Raw genomic sequence first — 17,909 nt, 5'->3', positions numbered from 1 at the left:
CCCAGTCTCAGACAATTTCATTATTTAGTCTCTTTGTCAACAAAGACATATTTCCTCTAGCCCACATTTTTACTGAAGGTATAACACAACAGAAGTCTGAGGCCATGCAAAGGCCTCAGTCTCAATTCTACATCTTGTCTCCTCTTGTCCACACTGCTACTAAACCCACATCTCTAAATTACAAAGACAGGCAAAGTCCCCAAGGAATCAGCAGTTTCAGCCAGTGAAGGCATACAGCTCTAGTTTCCAGCCCTTTCTTGCTTTTCCCTTACTTCTTATACATGCAGCAATGTATATGCATTTTTAAAAGGGTGTTTATTATACTTTTTCCAGCATTTCTATGTATTTTACATGAGGATTTTCCACTGTTTTGTTCACTACAAATGCCAGAAATGTAAATACAAGAGCACCTTCCAAGGTGACAGGAGGAATTCCATCTGCCTTCAGAAGTCCCGCCTAGGAACAAGGAACCAAGCCAGGTGACCTCAAGTCACTTCCAACTTGGACTTTGTAAACAAGGACCTGGCACCATCCTCCCACAGCTCTGAAATACATGCCTTTTCCCAGGCCCCATCACTCCTGGACAACACTGGAAGGAGAACTTCCAGGTAAACGCCAAGGATTATACACAAACATTTCCTTTTGCTCCCTCCAGTAGTCCCACTAAAACCACAGTAAAGTATTTTAAGGCATAAACCTGTAAGAACAAAGAGAACAGGAGAGAACCACAGAAATGACATTTCAAGGCTGGAAAGCATTTACACACATGGTAACTGATCACACAGATTCCTAAGTTGGCTCTAGATAAAGTAGAAAAGCAATGTGACTTCCCCCACAGAACCCTTCAAAACTCAGGAATTTGTGGCACCAAATGTCTCTGAAAGAATAGGGTAAAGATGAGTCTAAAGACAGAAGAGTTGGTTAGTAAGGTACAGTCAGATCCTCAGATCCTACCACCACTCATCATGGTTGACCCTCTCCAACCCAGCGGAGATTATGTTTATTTTCCAAAGAAAATGAACTGAGAGCCTCTTCGACAAAGAGGAGCAGGCAAATCTGAGGGCACAGGTATCACATTGAAACAGGAGGAATACAGAACAATATACCAAATACAGGAACCCCTAGTTCTCATCCCCTGTGACTTCCAGGATGTTAATATCCAGGCTTGCCCCCTCCAGACAGAAAACAGAAGATATTTCTCAGGGAAATCCAATTAATTCCCAAAACAGCCCAATCAGATCACCCTTGATTAAGCCAACTCCACCCACAGAGTCAGAGCTTTTAATAAGTATTCAGATCCATCCTTAAATATTTATTAAGAATTTTTACATCAGGCCCGGCATGGTGGCTCATACCCACAATCCCAGCACTTTGGGAGGCTGAGGCGGGCAGACTGCTTGAGCTCAGGAGTTCGAGACAAGCCTGGGCAACAGGATGAGACCTCATCTCTTCCAAAAATACAAAAAATTAGCCAGGCATGGTGGTTTGCACCTGTGGTCCCAGCTACTTCAAAGGCTGAGGTGGAAAGATCGCTTAAGCCTGGAGGAGCAGTGGTTGCAGTGAGCCAAGAATGCGCTGCTGCACTCCAGTCTGGGTGACAGAGTGAGACCCTGTCTTAAAAATAACTTTTACATCATATATTTATTAGAAATATTAGCTGTATTTATCTCATCTGGTCTATGTTCCCTTGTCTCTTATTGCTTTCTTCTCAACTGAAGAATTCTCTATTATTCCATGCCTCCTTTTTTTTGGACACAGGGTCTTGCTCTGTGACCTAGGCTGGAGTACAGTGACTCAATCACAGCTCACTGCAGCCTCAAACTCCTGAGCTCAAACGATCCTCCCACCTCAGCCTCCCAAGTAGCTCAGACTTACAGGTGCATGCCACCACACTCAGCTGATTTTTTAAATTTTTTGTAGAGATGGGGTCTCACTACATTGCCTAGGATGGTCTCAAACTCTGGGCTCCAGTGATCCTCCCCACTTGAACTCCCAAAGTGCTAGGATTACAGGCATGAGCCACTCACTCGGCCCATTTGTCTGCCTTTTTTTTTCTTTTTTTCTATTTTGAGACGGAGTTTCGCTCTTGTTGCCCAGGCCAGAGAAAAATGGCACAATCTCAGCTCACTGAAACCTCTGCCTCCCATGTTCAAGCGATTCTCCTGCCTCAGCCTCCCGAGTAGCTGGAATTACAGGCATGCGCCACCATGCCTGGCTAATTTTGTATTTTTAGTAGAGATGGGATTTCTCCGTGTTGGTCAGGTTGGTCTTCAACAACGCACCTCAGGTGATCCGCCCACCTCAGCCTCCCAAAGCACTTGGATTACAGGCGTGAGCCACCGCACCCAGGCCATTTGTCTCTTTTTTAGCTTGAAAGTTATAATCTATTCTTTAAGTTACCCTAGAGATGACAGCATGCCTTATCAAAATTTAGTATTACTTGGTAGTTCCACTCTCTTCCTGGCCATTGTAAGAATCTTTAGAACAATTTAAATTCATTTTCACTCCACTCTCACATACAGCATTGTTGCCAAGCATTTTCTTTTGTGGTATTTCAAACTCAGTAACACATTCTCACAATAAATGCCTGAATATTTATTATTTTCATTGCTCTTCATTCTTCTCTTCATCTCTGACATTCCATCTGGATATATTTTCCTTCTGCCTGAAGAACACATTCCTTGACATGTTCCTTCTTTTTTAAGAAGTTCTGTAGGCCAGGCGTGGTGGCTCATGCCTATAATCCCAGCACTTTGGGAGGCTGATAGGGGTGGATCACGAGGTCAGGAGTTCAAGACCAGTCTGACCAACATGGTGAAACCCTCTCTCTACTAAAAAATACAAAAATTAGCCAGGCGTGGTGGCATGTGCCTGGAGTCCCAGCTACTCGGGAGGCTGAGGCAGGAGAATTGCTTGAACCTGGGAGGCAGAGGTTGCAGTGAGTCGACATTGCCCCACTGCACTCCAGCCTGGGTGATAGAGCAAGACTCCATCTCAAAAAAAAAAAAAAAAAAAAAGGGGTTTTGTTTAAAAATTGACACGTAATAACTGTACATATTTATGGGGTAGAATATGTTTTGATACATGTATACACTGCGTAATGATCAAATTGGGGTAATTAGCAAATCCATTACCATTTATCATTTCTTTGTGGTAGGAACATTCAAAATCCTCTCTTCTAGCTATTTTGAAATATACCATACATTCTTGCTAACTACAATCACCCTACGGTGCAACAGACCAGAACTTATTCCTTTAAATGTAATTTTGTACCCTTTGACCACCCTCTCCCCATCTGACCTCCTACCTACATCCTTAGCCTCTGGTAACCACTATTCTGTGCACTATTTCTATGAGATCAACCTTTTTAGATTCCAAATATAAGTGAGATAATATGGTATTTGTCTTTCCATGTCTGGCTTATTTCACTTAACATCATGATGCCTTCTTTCCGGAACGACAGTTTCACTTGATACAGAATTTTAGGCTGACAACTACTTCAGACAGCACTTATTGTCTTCTGGCTTCCACTGTTTCTATTGAGAAGTTAGCTGTCAGTATAACTACAGCTCTTTTGATAATAATGCCTTTTTTCTCTAGCTGCTTTCAACATTCTCTGTCTTTGGTTTCCATAATTTTTACTGTGATGGATATAGATGTGGATTTTTAAAATTTATTGTCTTACCTGGGATTCACAGGACTTCCTGAATCTGTGGCTTGATATCTTTAATTTTAGAAAGTTCTCAGCTATTATCTTTTCTGCCTCATTCTCTCTCCTTTACTTCTGTGGCTGTGATTTCATGAATCTTGGACCTTCTCATTTCATGCTCTATGGGTTTCTCTTTATTCTGTTGTTATCCATTTTTCTGCCTGTCCGTGGTTCAGTTTATACTTTCTTCTGATCTATCATCCAGTTCACTAATTCTCTATCCAGTTTCACCTAATCCCCTGATAAAAGCATTCACTGATTTATTAATTTCTGTTACTATGCAGAACAAGTCTTTAAGAGATTTTTCCTTTTCATAGTTTTCAGCTATCTGCTGAAATTCCCACTATCATTTCCTTGACCACAGTGAACCCTCTTCTCCTTCTCCTTCTTCTTTTTTTTTTAGATGGAATCTCGTTCTGTCACCCAGGCTGGAGGGCAGTGGTGCAATTTCGGGTCACTGCAACCTCCGCCTCCCAGGTTCAAGCAATTCCCTGCCTCAGCCTCCCTAGTAGCTGGGATTACAGGGCGCCTGCCACCACACTCAGCTAATTTTGTTGTATTTTTAGTAGAGACAGGGTTTCACCATGTTGGCCAGGTTGGTCTTGAACTAGTGTCCTCGTGATCCACCCACCTCGGCCTCCCAAAGTGCTGGGATTACAGGTGTGAGCCACTGCGCCTGGCTGAACACTTCTATTTTTAAATATGTACATGGCAACTCCAACCTGGAGGCCATCCAGGTTGGCTTCAACTGTGATGTTTTGGCTGGTTGTTTACTTAAAATTACCAGTCATTGTATTTGAAAAATTATAGAGATAATTCGAGGCCTAGGATGGCATAAATCCTCTAGAAAGAATTAACATGTCTAAAGGTACCATTACCCAGAACATATTTTCTGGTTTTGGGATAGGTCTTACTATATTGTTCAGGCTGGTTTTGAACTACTGGGCTCAAATGATCCTCCCCACCTCAGTCTCCCAAGTAGCTGGGATTATAGGTGTGCACCACCACACCCAGCACCCCAGAATATTTCAATCTAACTTTAGTGTTTGTCTACATGTGGGTCCCCCTAACTTCTATATCTTTAGGATCTCAATCCCAAGTAAGTGATTGACTCTGCCCACCCTTTGCTTAGAATTCCAATTCCTGTCTTCCCAGCCCCACAAAGCTACAAATGCAGCCTCTCAGTTGACCCTATGACTAAAAACAGACCCAAATACCAAAATCATCACCCTAGGCCTTTGTTCTCATGCAGATACTGGCCTGGCAGGTCTTCAGTATCTTCTTAGATATACAATGCCTTCAACCAGAGAAGTTTTATTTTTTCCAGTTTCTCCAGTTACCTTTAGAAAGAGATTTGGTCCTGATTATCAGAAAAGGACATCTCCATATCTACTTTTTACCCAGCTTTTAGACATATTTTCAGGATCGTAACATGCCCAAAGGCAAGGGAACCTGCACACATACACAGAAATTAAGCCCACCAGTGTAGATAAGATTGTCCATGGACAGTATTAAGCAAGAACAAAAGAGACACCAGGGCAAAGCCCTGAAAAAAGTAACTTCCATTCCAAAATGTCACTCAAGAGGAAAACAGAATTCACTTTCAACCAAACTTTATTGTTTCAGACAGTCATAGATTGAAGTGAGTCCCACCAAAATTCATAGGTTGAGGCCCTAACCTCCAATGTGACTACTGAGTTGGTGCAAAAGTAATTGCGGGTTTTGCCATTAACATATTTACAGATAGGGCCTTTAAGACGGTAATTAAGGCTAAATGAGGTGATAAAGGTGGGCCTCCAGTCCAACAGGACTGGCATCCTTATAAGAAGAGACACCTGGAGTGGATACACACAGCAAAAAGGACAAAGCAAGAAGGCTACCATATGCCAACCCAGGAGAGAGGAATCACTGGAAACCAATCCTGACAGCACCTTCATCTTTAACTTCCAGCCCCCAGAATTGCAGGAAAAGAAATTTCTGTTGTTTAAGCCACCCAGTCTATGGTATTCCATTATGGCAACCTGAGCAGACTAAGACACAAACAGTGCACATCATACGTATAATGTGGGAAAGATGATTGGAGTATCATTTGTACTAGAAACAGTTCCACAAACTTGAGTGTCATCTAAATTCATTAGCAGGGCCTGACAAGTGGACTTACATAAAGAATCCTAACATAACAGTAAAGAGTAGGCAGCAAGCTGAAGAACAAGACTGGGAAGCAAGAGCTTTGGAGAACAAGTCATCCCAAACTATCTTCCCTAAGTCTTCTGCCAACTGTGGCAGAGAGTTATACAGGGAACAAGGCATACACTCAGCCAGGAACAGAAACTCACCAGAGCTCCTTCTGTCATGAAAAGCTTCTCACCATACTCTAAAATAGTTTTTCTACAGGTTTCTCCAATACCCCCACCATCATTATCACCACATATGAAATTAGAATTTGTCACACTCAGATTTTGTCAAATGCAGTAGGTTCGCCAGTAGTGCCGTTACCCAGAGCTCTTCAGCAACCTTCAGCAAGTGCCTTAGTCTCTTCAGAGTCTGCAGGCAGCATGGAGCCTGGTAAGTGAACGCACATATGCACTTCCATCCCAAACCCAGACCAGCACATCCTGGCTTGTCCACTGCTACTTCCCTCATCAGCACAGTACCCAGGAGACTCAGGCACAAGGTAGGAGACGCAGGCACGAGAAGTTATCTCCAGGTCTCCTCATACATTAAGCCAGTGGAAATGAGCCCTTCCCATGTCCCAGCATCCTTCTTGAAGCCAGGCTATTTCTAACCTCTGTAATCTAGCATGTCAGCAGGGGTTGGGGTGTGGGGGTGGGAAGGATGCTCACAGATTACCGCAGAGAGCCAACTGCCAAATCACCCAGCTTCTACCCCCACTGCCATCACTTGGGTAGCCTCAAAAAATAAATAAATATATAAAATAGTGTAACCATTTTTCAGTATCTATTAAAACCAGTAATACACGCCTTAAAATCCAGAAGTTATTTTCTCATCTATCCTTGAGAAACAGTCTGCATACATTCTATACAATCATAAAGTCCAGGCCGGGCGCGGTGGCTCAAGCCTGTAATCCCAGCACTTTGGGAGGCCGAGACGGGCAGATCACAAGGTCAGGAGATCAAGACCATCCTGGCTACACAGTGAAACCCCATCTCTACTAAAAAATGCAAAAAAAAACTAGCCGGGTGGGTTGGCGGGCACCTGTAGTCCCAGCTACTCGGGAGGCTGAGGTAGGAGAATGGCGTAAACCCGGGAGGCGGAGCTTGCAGTGAGCTGAGATCCGGCCACTGCACTCCAGCCTGGGCGACAGAGCAAGACTCCGTCTCAAAAAAAAAAAAAAAAAACCCTTGGTTAAAGTCACAAACATGGTGAGGAAAAGATGGATGCAAAGCAGTTTATTCTGTAAGGTTCTATTCATATGAAACACAGAAACAGACGAAACTATTTTATGCTGTTAGAAGTCAGAATAGTAGTTAACCTTAGTGGGTGTTGGTAGAGACTGAAATGGAACAAAACAGGGCTTGCTGGGGATGGGGGGCTGGAAAATTTCTGATTCTTGACTTGGATGCTAACTACACCAGTGTATTCAGTTTGTGAAAATGCTTCTCAGCTGTCACTTCTGTTTAATTACTTGTACATTCTTCTGTATATGTTTATACTTCAATTAAATGCTTGAATACCATTTTAGGTGGAAAAAAAGCCTATTTCTTTTTTTTTTTTTTTTTTTTTTGAGATGGAGACTCACTCAGTTGTCCAGGCTGGACTGCAGTGGCGCTATCTTGGCTCACTGCAAGCTCTGCCTCCCGGGTTCACGCCATTCTCCTGCCTCAGCCTCCCGAGTAGCTGAGACTACAGGCATCCACCACCACGTCCGGCTAATTTTTTGTATTTTTAGTAGAGACGGGGTTTCACTGTGTTAGCCAGGATGGTCTCAATCTCCTGACCTCATGATTTGCCCGCCTCGGCCTCCCAAAGTGCTGGGATTACAGGTGTGAGCCACGGTGCCTGGCCAAAAACCTGTCTATTTCTGTAAGTATTTCTATAGATGCACAGGTAAAAATGTCTGGAAGAATATACCTCAACCTTCAAAGGATTACGTTTGGAGGAGGCCTCAGATGGGGAACAGAGATGATAAAAGGAGACCCTAGTTTTATCCGTAACATCTAAATTTCTGTGATACAATGTAGGTATATTACTTGTTTAAAAAGTAATAATTTGTTTTTAGAAATGGAAAAATTAGTTAGGGCTGAAGTGACTTCTACTCCCCAAACTACACCCCAGGGTGGCTAACCTTTCAGTGATGGGAGGTTTGGATGGCAGGTTTCAGGGCAGGGGAGATAGACTGCATTACCCTGGCCCTCCTTCTACTCCCACACAGCCTTGCAGGTCTCACCCTCAGCCAGAAGGTTCACAGGAGGAGCCAGCCAGGTGGGAAGAGAAACCAGAATTCATCTCTCTAACCCTTCTGCTCCTCTAGTTTCTAAGCCCCAGAGCAGATGAGCCTTTACTCACTATGCCCTCACTACACAGAGAAGCTGGACCTCCTGTGTGAGCCCTGGGCCACAGGACTCCCCTCTAACCCAATATCAAACTACAGTGAGAAGGAAATTCCCAAAAAGTGCATAAAATAAGAGTTCTTAAACCATGGTTGCCAGCCCAGGCTGGGAAAACTCATGCGTGCTTTCTAAATCAACGGACACATAATAATCCAGTTGGAGGGGAAGGGGAGGAGGGGTATCAATGACACTGGACATTCATTAAAAGGCATTGTCCTCATACCTGAAAACACTGTGCACCACTGCACAAGCCAGAAGGAAAAAACATCCTGGCATCAACACTTGAGAGAGTCAGCTTCCAAGTCAGTCTCCTGTTTTAATTGGTTCAGGTCTGGGAGGCCACAGGGACCCCTCCCTCTCCTCAGATGGACAGATAACAGCTGGTCTGGTCTCATCCTCCGAAATGCTCAGGCACAAACCTGGGAAGCAGCCTCCTCCATTCTCCAGCCAAGGGCTTGGGTTTCCAACTAGCCTTCCTTTTCCTTCTCCAAAACTAATTTTAGCTTCCTTGGTTGTCAGAGTGGAACTGAAATAGTCGGCAGAGGAACACACGCAAAGAGCATGAGCTCGCCTCACAAAACACCTCAGCTCCAGCCCAGAAACTGGCCAGGGAGAAGCCCCATTGTCCAGCAGGTCAGACCTGTCCAGACAACATTCCCCTGGGAAGAGGGCCTCACATTTGCCCAGTGGGACAGGCTTCCTTTCCACACCCGCTTCCAGAGGTCATGTGTCCATGAATGAAAACACCCAGTTGGAGCTGCCAGTCCCAGAAAGAATCTGAAAAAGGCACATGCATGTGTACAGCAAGCCTAGAATAACCAGAGGAAAGCATGGGGCTATCCGAAGGCAGAAAGCTATTATTGGTCCTGGGCCCTGCAGGAAGAGGCATGGCTGACCCCTGAACAATCCCAGTCTGCTTTATCCGTTGATTTCCAGCACCTACCATTGTCTTAGTCAGAGACATCACTGACCAATGTCATAAATAAAGAGTCAGAAGAAGGCAGCAGCATTTCCACCCCTGGAAAACCTGGGCATTCAGGAGTGGTACCCCAAGGACCACAAGGAATAGGCACCTCTAGGGCTAGGATGGACCCCTAAGTCTGGTGCAGAATGAGAGACCAAAAAAGGAAGCCCAGAACAAGGGGGTGGGTCTCTGTTTTGGAATACAGAATTAGTGACAGAATGGGAGGGAAGGAAGAGAAAGAATTCTGAGAAGGAAATAAAGTCCCCTTTGTAAAGACCCCAAAAACAGATGGAACTAAAGTCTGAACCTCAGCAAGCACTTCACATACCAGTGATGTGGAGCACTTGGAAACTGGGGCTTTGAAAAATGCTTCCGCCATCCTAAGAGTCCAGTTTGTAATCACTTCCCAGTGCAGCAAACTGTGTCTCACTGAGTTCAAGATGAGAGAGAGTCCCACAGAAGCATTCCCTAGCCAAGCTCGAAGCAGGCCAGGGTAGGAGTAGAAAATAAACATGGGGGCAGCCACAGGGGGCTGCCAGCCTGCCAAGCCCAACAGACAAGCTTCCACAGATACGAACCGCTCCACCGGGGCCTCCAGTGCTGGCTGCCGCATGTCTAAGGCAGCGCTGCCCACACCTCCCCAGGTCCACAGCAGGAAGCCTGGCCCTGCCCTCAGATTCCCATCTGGCCACCACACCCTGAAGAGAGGGGAGAGACTTGCACCCATACCTTTGGGGAGAGGCTGCCCACCTGCCCTGGTGTCCCCGGCCTGGGGGCTCCAGGCCCACAGCCTCTGCGGCTCCCCGGAGCGCCACACGGCAGGTCTGCTCAGGGGAAGGGGCATGCCCACGGCCTGCTACAACCCCAGTGCTCCGCTTGGCAGACAGGGCTAGCCTCAGCTCCTGAGGCCCCTAGGTGAGCAGAGAGGGGGTGCTGGGCAGGCAGAGAGTCCCCAGCAACAGGCACTTCCTGACATTCTGCGTGTACGGGAGGAAGAGGCTGAGTGCCAGCCTTAAGGCAACGGTCAGAGGCGAGTGGGCGGGTGCGGGCAGGCAGGCTGCCCAGCCACCCACAGCCTCCGCCTCCCTGAAACCTGAACCACTTCTGGGAAAACTCAAGGACGCCAGAATTCTCCTCGGTGGCAAGCTGTACACCAGAACCACTAATTTTGAACCAAACTCTCACGTGCTGAGCAGATTTCACTAAGCAGGAATCTCCTTGGCCTTGAGGAGAACCTCACCTTCAACCCTGCATCCAGAGTGGGGGGATGGATATGCACTCATAAGCCGTTACCCCTACCTACTTCTTACAACTGTGTGCCTCTTTGAAAGCATGAGAACATTCTGGATCAGTGGTTCCCAACAGGAGATGATTTTGGTCTCACCTCTGCCAGGGACATTTTAGCAAGATCTGGAAACATTTTTGGTTGACATGATCTACTGGAATTTGTGGGTAGAGGTAGGGATACTGCTGAATATCCTACAATGCACAGAACAGCTCAACCCACCACTACCCACACACAACAGAGTATCATCAGGCCTAAAATGTAAATAGTGTCAAGGCTGAGAAACCCCGTTCTAGAGTGAGGCCCATGCAACCAGGACCCTACCTCAGGACTATCTAGAGTCTATCTGGAGTTACCCACAAAAAGATTATCCAGACCCAGTCCTCAACCCTCCAGATCCCAATCCATGGTGACAGGTTAGTATATGTGAGTGGATCTAAACTCCTGAACTGATACTCCTTGGTTCTCATTTGCACTACCCTGAGCTCCCAAGCAGAGGGGCTGAATGCATAGGCAGGCACTCAAGAGGGCAGCTTTCTGGAAAGAGACACCAGGGCTAGAATCTAAACATCCAGCGGGATCACAAAAGGCAAAGTAAGTGAGGTACCAAGGTGGAACAAGCACCCCTCCCACCCCAGAACAAGCTGCCCCTTAGGACTGCTACAGTGGATATGTGCAGGGCAGCCAGGACTTCAAGGAGTTTAATCAGGGGGCAGCAGGTTCCCAGTATCTACAAAACAGAGTGGGTGCATACAATGTACAGCCACATGCACACATATACCGATTTACATTTTCCTGGGGGAAGGGTCCATAGCTTTCATCAGATTCTCAGAGGGGTCTACGACATCAAGGACCACTGTACAGAATGTGGGCTCTTCACTGGCTCCCTATAACGGGAGCTCCTTAGGTGAAGTGCCAGCGGAGGTCCAGCTGCTTTTGGAGATTCTTGATGCCCAGAAAGACCCACAGAGTAGTATACCACAGAGGCCCACCCAAGCGATGGGAGGCCATGGGGTTCAGATCTTATGTTTTCACCCAGCTGTAGGGCCTGGAAAGATGGCCAGGTTTCTCACATCATCTGTCTTGAAAGGGCCCCCAAGAGCTAGGGATTCCTCCCGAAGGACAGCTCACCCAGATGGGGCAGAGCCTCAAGTGCCCAGCAGATACAAGGACAGATAGCAGAAAACACTCTTCCCTGGGAGGGGCACCCATGGCCCATGGCTCTGCAGCCCATGTCCTTGGCAGCTACCACTACACTAGGCCTGAGGGATGAAAGTCACTTCACTTCACAAGCTCGTTCCCTCCACCAAGGAAGTGGCCAAGAAACATCTTTGGGTCAAAGAACGGTCAGCCTATCAGAGCAATCAGGGCCTGCACTTCCTGATGGGACAGACAGGAGGCAGGTCCCTCTCCAAGAGCTCTGGACACTTCACCTAGAATACTGTTCACTCCACCCCCATAGGCCCTTTGATCTGAACCCCAAGTACAGAGAGACAGGTGTTAGGAGTTCTTGTAGGATACAGCGTTGAGTGTCCAGGATGTCCACTGAAATGCAAGAGCCAAATGGCTTGTTTCCCAAGGACACTCGGCCAGACACAGACCACAAAAGACTTAAAGAATTATTAAAGAACTAACTGACCACTGACTGATCTTGTGACAAGCACCATGTGCCATTATTACACCATAAATTCTGCCTTCCCTTCTGAGACTCCATTGTCCAATATGGTAGCCACTAGCCAAATGTTCCGCAGAGCACTGGAAATGTGGAAAGTTGGAGTTGAGGATGTTCTGTAAGGCACACACAGGATTTTGATGACAGTACAAAAATGGAACACAAAATGTCTCATTTTAATACTGATTTCAGACTGAGATGATTACTTTGTATATATCAAATTAAGTGAAATACACTTTTTTTTTTAGATGGAGCCTCACTCTGTCACCAGGCTGGAGTGCAGTGACACGATCTCGGCTCACTGCAACCTCCACCTCCCAGGTTCATGCGATTCTCCTGCCTCAGCCTCCGGAGTAGCTGGGACTACAGGTATGTGTCACCACGCCCAGCTAATTTTTGTATTTTTAGTAGAGATGGGGTTTCACCATGTTGGCCAGGATGGTCTCGATCTCTTGACCTCGTGATCCTCCTACCTCGGTCTCCTGAAGTGCTGGGATTACAGGCATCAGCCACTGCGCCAGGCCAGTAAAATATATTAAAGTTCATTCCATCTCATGGAAAGCATGTGTACCCCCAAAATTCATATGATGAAGCTCTGACCCCAATGTAATGGTATTTGGAGATGGGACCTTTGGGAAGTAGTGAAGGTTAGATTAAGTCAGAAGGGTGGGGCCCTCAGGTAATGGGGACAGGATTCAGTCTTATAAACAGAGGAAAACACCCCCTAGCCCCATCCCACCCATCATGTGAAAATGTTGTAAGAAGGCAGATGTCTGCAAGCCAGGAAGAGGGTCTTCACCAGAACCCAACCATGCCAGCACCCTGCACCCTGGGCTCAGACTTACAGCTTCCAGAACTTTGACGATATAAATTTCTGCTGTTTAAGCCACCAGTCTACAGTATTTTGTTATGGAAGTCCCAACTAAGACACAGCTGTTTCTTTTTCCTTTTATTAACGTGACTACTAGAAAACGTTGTTTTATATGTATACATAGTTCATATACTATTTCTGTCGCCAGGACAGCATTCTTCTAGATGTTCCTTCTAGCAGGCCATTGTGTGCTGCACAGGGTGGGGGTTATTCCAAACAGCAAGCCAGGAGCTTGAAATAAAAGGGCATCCCTGAAGCCAAAACAACGGAGGGTCAGGTCCGCTCCAAACTGGGCCTGGGGCAGCTCTTTTCACAGTTCCTCACAGGTCAGGGACTGGCTGGTGTGACTACACGAAATATCCAGTGACCCCCGACCTTCTTCCCAGGACAGGATACACTGCTCAGCACTGCCTAAGCTAGGTGGCTGAAACGGACGAAAAAGAAAGAAAATACACTCCTTCCAGGGGTCTGATGCCACCCTGCCCTGCCTAATGAGGGAGGTGTGAGACTGGTGTGGTCCCCAGATCCCAGGTTTGAAGCTGTCCTGTCTCGGGAGGAAGCTCTCCTAAAGGCCTGGGCTTGGAAGAGCCCCAGCACTTCCAGGGATCAGGCAAGCAGCGGGTCTGGAGGCAGCCCGGTGGGCTGCTGTGTGCCTATCAAGTCAGCTTGCTGCCGCCCTCCCTCTGGCAGACCAATGCCTCCCCTGTCACTTTCAAGCCCTCCTTGGGGAAAATGCATCCCAAGGGAGCGGGGCAAAAAAGAGGAGCACAAAGTCCAACACGACCACCACTTTGCCTCCAGCACACAGGAAGCGGCTCCAGGAGAGCTGCAACACCCTCTTCCATATAGTTCTCAGGTGCCAATTGGTCTTTGCCTTCCCGTCTCCGCACTCAGGCTGTGCGCGCGCTACTGGCCTACAGAACTCACTCGCTTTCGGTGTAAACTAAGCCTCACGACGACGCAAAGGAGGAGGTAGAACTATGGTGGGAATGGGACGGAGATGCCAAATCCCCAAATCTCCACCTCCGCAGCAGCGTGGGGACTCCGGCCCCGCCCCTGCACGCCTGGCCCCGCCCCTCGAGGGTTTCCCAGACTCCAGGCTGCTGCCACCGTGGGCGGCTGGGGACCCGCGCTGCATGTGTAATGGGGGCTGGGAACAAAGACGCGCAGGACCCGACGGCCGGGTACCAGCCGCCCCGACCTACTCGCCAGAGCTTCAATGCCCAGCTCCCCACGTTTCCCAGGACTGGCCAAGGGACGTCCCGGCGCGCCCGCCGCGGTTAGGCGTACCCGGGCACCACTGGGACAGGGAAATTGGTGCTTGGGCCGCAGGAGAAAAAAGCTTTACAGGCGGAACTCCGCTTGTTTACGCCCGCACCCACATACCCCCAAACACACATGCGCTGGCCGAACACCTCCAGCCACACGCCCGCAGCCGCCGGGGAGCTGAGCGCGGGTCACCCACCCCGCCACGTGCCTCCCGGAGGCCCGAGCGAACGGGGACCTGTTGGTTTTCCATCTTACCCACCCCCTCCCCTCCCAAGTGCCCAAACAAAGCGGTCCCGCGAAGCGACCACACTCCGCATCCCGGGGCCAACGGCAGGGAAAGAGGGAGCAGGTGGGAGCCAGCACCAACAGCCCGCTGGGCCGGTAACGCGACGCAGACTGGTGGCAAGAGATGCAAGGGACTTTGGGCTGCGTGAAGCCGCCCCCCTTCGCTTCGCTACACTTAGTGACTCTGACGGACGTGCAACCCTCCCGCCGCTGCTGCACCTACAATCCTGCCACCCCTAATGAGATCTGCCCACCCCTCTTGGCCGCCTTCCCCACGCTCAGGTTTTCCTCACTCTTTCCCTGGGTTCCACGCGCCCGCGTAGCCCGAACTCCGACCCTGAGGCTCCGGGTCCCGGCCCCCATCGCAGGGGCACCTCTAGGAACCAGAACTCTGCAGACGACTGCACAAACAAGATCGTGTCCCCAAGATCGGCGAGCTGGGCGCCCACCGCGCCCCCAACCCCCGCCCCGGGAGATGCGAGCTGAATACAGGTGGCGCGGCGACGAGGCCGCGGGCCCGCCCTTTGTTGGTAAACACCGCGCGGCGACAGGGGCCAGCCCTGCGCGCCCTCTCTGCGTACCCGCGCCGCGCCCAGTTCTTACCGGCGCACAGCGATCCCCAGAGGAGGGCGAGGGCCGCCCAGGGCGCCGTCATGTTCCGCTGCGCCGCCCCGCGCACACCCGGAGCCCGCGGGCAGGGCCGCACGGCGCTCCCGGGGCGCGCAGGGCCCAGCGGCGGCTGCGCTCTCCTTCCCGCTCCTTCCTTCGGTCTCGTTCCGTGCGCGCTTCCTGCGCCTTCGTCCCCGAGCAGCGTTCGGGCTCCAAGGGCCGGTCGGCGGGGCCGGGCTCAGGGCCGCTGCGGGCGGCGCAGGCTGCGGCCCGGGCTCCGGGGCGACGCGGGGGCCGGGGGGCGGCGGCGGGGCACTGGCCGGGGCGCGCCCGACTCAGGCATAGCGCGGCGGGGCTGGGCCCGGGCCCCGGGCGCAGGGGCCGAGTCCGGAGGGGCCATGAACGGGGGGAGGGGTGGGGGGGAGGGGAGCTGAACCGAGTCCAAAATGGCTCCTGAGCGGCGGCCACGGAGCCGAGCCAGCGGGGAAACCCGGATGTTGGATACAAAGAGGCGGGCGGGCTGGGCGGGGAGGGGGAGGGGAGGCGGGCCCTCCGGCCGCGTGGTCCGCGCCCCCCTGAGGGGCGGGGCCCCAGAGAAACAACAACACGGAGGCCCCGCCCCCAGCCCGCGCCCGATGGGAGGACGCGCATGCACCACCCTGCGCACTGGGTGGTGGACGGAGGTGGCGGGAGTGGGTTCCTGACCACTTTGCCCGGGAGCCTCTGGCCACTGCACTCGCAATTAGTGCCCCGCACGCTCGAGCCCACGCTCCTGACACATGCTACCCTACAACCCCGGAATGAGTGGATAGCCCCGGGACTCTGGCCCAGACCCCTCCGCGCCTTGGATTCCCCACCTGTGCAATGGGGGTGACGGTGGACCGTGGGAAAATCGGATGTCTTCTGATGGGCGAATTAAGTGGCAGAAAGAGGCTGACTTCCCTGAATTGACAAGCAGTCCCCTGTCTGCAATCCCTTGCCACACACTCAAAGGCACAGGTAGGGATCCTGGGAAATGGTGATTTAAACCCAACCAAGTGAGGGAGGGGCAGAGTCCCGCCCCTCCAAGCCCAGCAGGTGGAAAAGGGCCTCTGGCAACCTGCTTGCCCTCCCTAACCCCATCCCGTCTTCAGCATTTCCTGCGCCGCCCGCAGCAGCCCTGAGCTTCAATCTGCACCTTCAGAACTTCTCAATTGCTTCCAGAGCCCTGCAGTTGAAGATCTTGTCTAGCACATGGTTTTGCTGTTTTCCTCACCCCCAACTCCCTCCTTGGAGGGCCATCGTTCTCTGTCTCGGATTCCACCCTCCTTATCACACAACTAGAGCTTCAGAGGAACCTGATGGGGCTCCCAAGTAAAGAGGGAAAGACCATCATAGCTCAGGGATGAGGCTCCGAGATCCTCAGATAACATTAATTGTCCTTTGTCTCTCTACTTGACATCCTTGCTTGGAGCAGGGCAGGAGCAGCTAAAAGGGTGGTGGCACCTTGGAGGTCTGGGTCATTTCACTTTTCTGAGCCTCAGTTTTCCCATATGCAAAGTGAAGAAGTTAGACTCCTTCAGGGTCTTGCATCTTCTTAATGGCAGAAACCTATTCAAACAAAATCTTATGTAAATGTTCACTATAGGTGGAGCGAGGTGGCTCACACCTGTAATTCCAGCACTTCTAGAGGCCCAGAAGGCACTTGAGGTCAGCAGTTCGAGACCAGCCTGACTAACACGGCAAAAACCTATCTCTACTAAATAATACAAAAATTAGCTGAGCATGGTGACACACACCTGTAATTCCAACTACTCGGTAGGAGGCTGAGACAGGAGAATCGCTTGACCCCAGGAGGGCGGCGGAGGTTACAGTGAGCTGAGATTGCACCACTGCACTCCATCCTGGGTGACAGAGTGAGACTATCTCAAAAAAAAAAAAAAGTTTACAAATAAATGTATATTGTTCTGATTGACACTGATATATGGTCAACTACCCCTGGTCATCAGAGCACCAGGAACACCTCAGGGACCACACTTTGGAGGCACTGCCCAGAAAGATTTCTGGGTCTTTAAAAGTCCCTTCCAGTTCTGGGAAATCCTATGTGAAAAATGATGGCCCCTGCTTGATGCAACCCCTACAGGTGACCTATTATCTAAGCCCTTTAACACAGAATTGAATACTATGCAGCTGTGTGCCAAGCAAGAAGCAGTGTTGTATGGTACACCCTAGCTGTGTATAAGGTATCTGGTAATACCACAGGAGGCCACAGTGATAGACTGTGATAACGGAAGTAAGTCCATATCCAGTTTAAGTGTCTTTTCTAGGGAGTATAAATTGTTATCTCCATTCCAATATGGACTGAAAGGTATCAACTTATCCATGTGCCAAAAATTAGATTGGCTGGTTCCTCTCTTCTACTCCATACCAGGTCAGGTATCATAATAAGGGCTCAGAGTGGTCCAAGCTGCCCAAATATCTGTGTCTTCCACTCTGACCTGTCTGGGAACTCCAAATTTATATCCAACTGCTTACTTGACAACTGTAGTTGGTAACCTATCAGGCATCTCAAGTTTGACCTAGCCAAAGCAGAAGTCCTCGTTTTCCCCATAAATCTCCTCCCCCGTTTTCCCTGTCTGAATCAATGGCATAAGCAACTACACCATTGCCCAAATCAGAACCTTATGAGTCCTAC

General features: G+C 49.6%; 1 protein-coding gene across 5 annotated transcripts in view; it reads right to left on the bottom strand.

Annotated features, from left to right (window-relative positions):
• The window catches only part of ACVR2B (activin A receptor type 2B), a 29,600-nt gene extending 13,886 nt beyond the window's left edge, over positions 1 to 15,714 (bottom strand). For 2 of the 5 annotated variants that reach the window (XM_045386465.3, XM_074031710.1), the window contains exon 1: positions 15,230 to 15,714. In XM_045386465.3, coding sequence (XP_045242400.1) covers positions 15,230 to 15,281 — 52 coding nt within the window. In that variant the 5' untranslated portion in view covers positions 15,282 to 15,714. Of the gene's footprint in view, positions 1 to 9,973; positions 10,232 to 14,919; positions 15,153 to 15,229 lie in introns of those variants that run through there. The other 3 variants (XM_045386463.3, XM_045386464.3, XM_015445674.4) reach the window with 2 other exon arrangements.
• Between the last annotated feature and the right edge of the window lie 2,195 nt (positions 15,715 to 17,909).

The sequence above is a fragment of the Macaca fascicularis genome, chromosome 2 (genome assembly GCF_037993035.2).
Source record: "Macaca fascicularis isolate 582-1 chromosome 2, T2T-MFA8v1.1".
Classification (NCBI taxonomy): Eukaryota; Metazoa; Chordata; class Mammalia; order Primates; family Cercopithecidae; genus Macaca; species Macaca fascicularis.
This window is presented reverse-complemented; position numbering and strand designations above follow the sequence as displayed.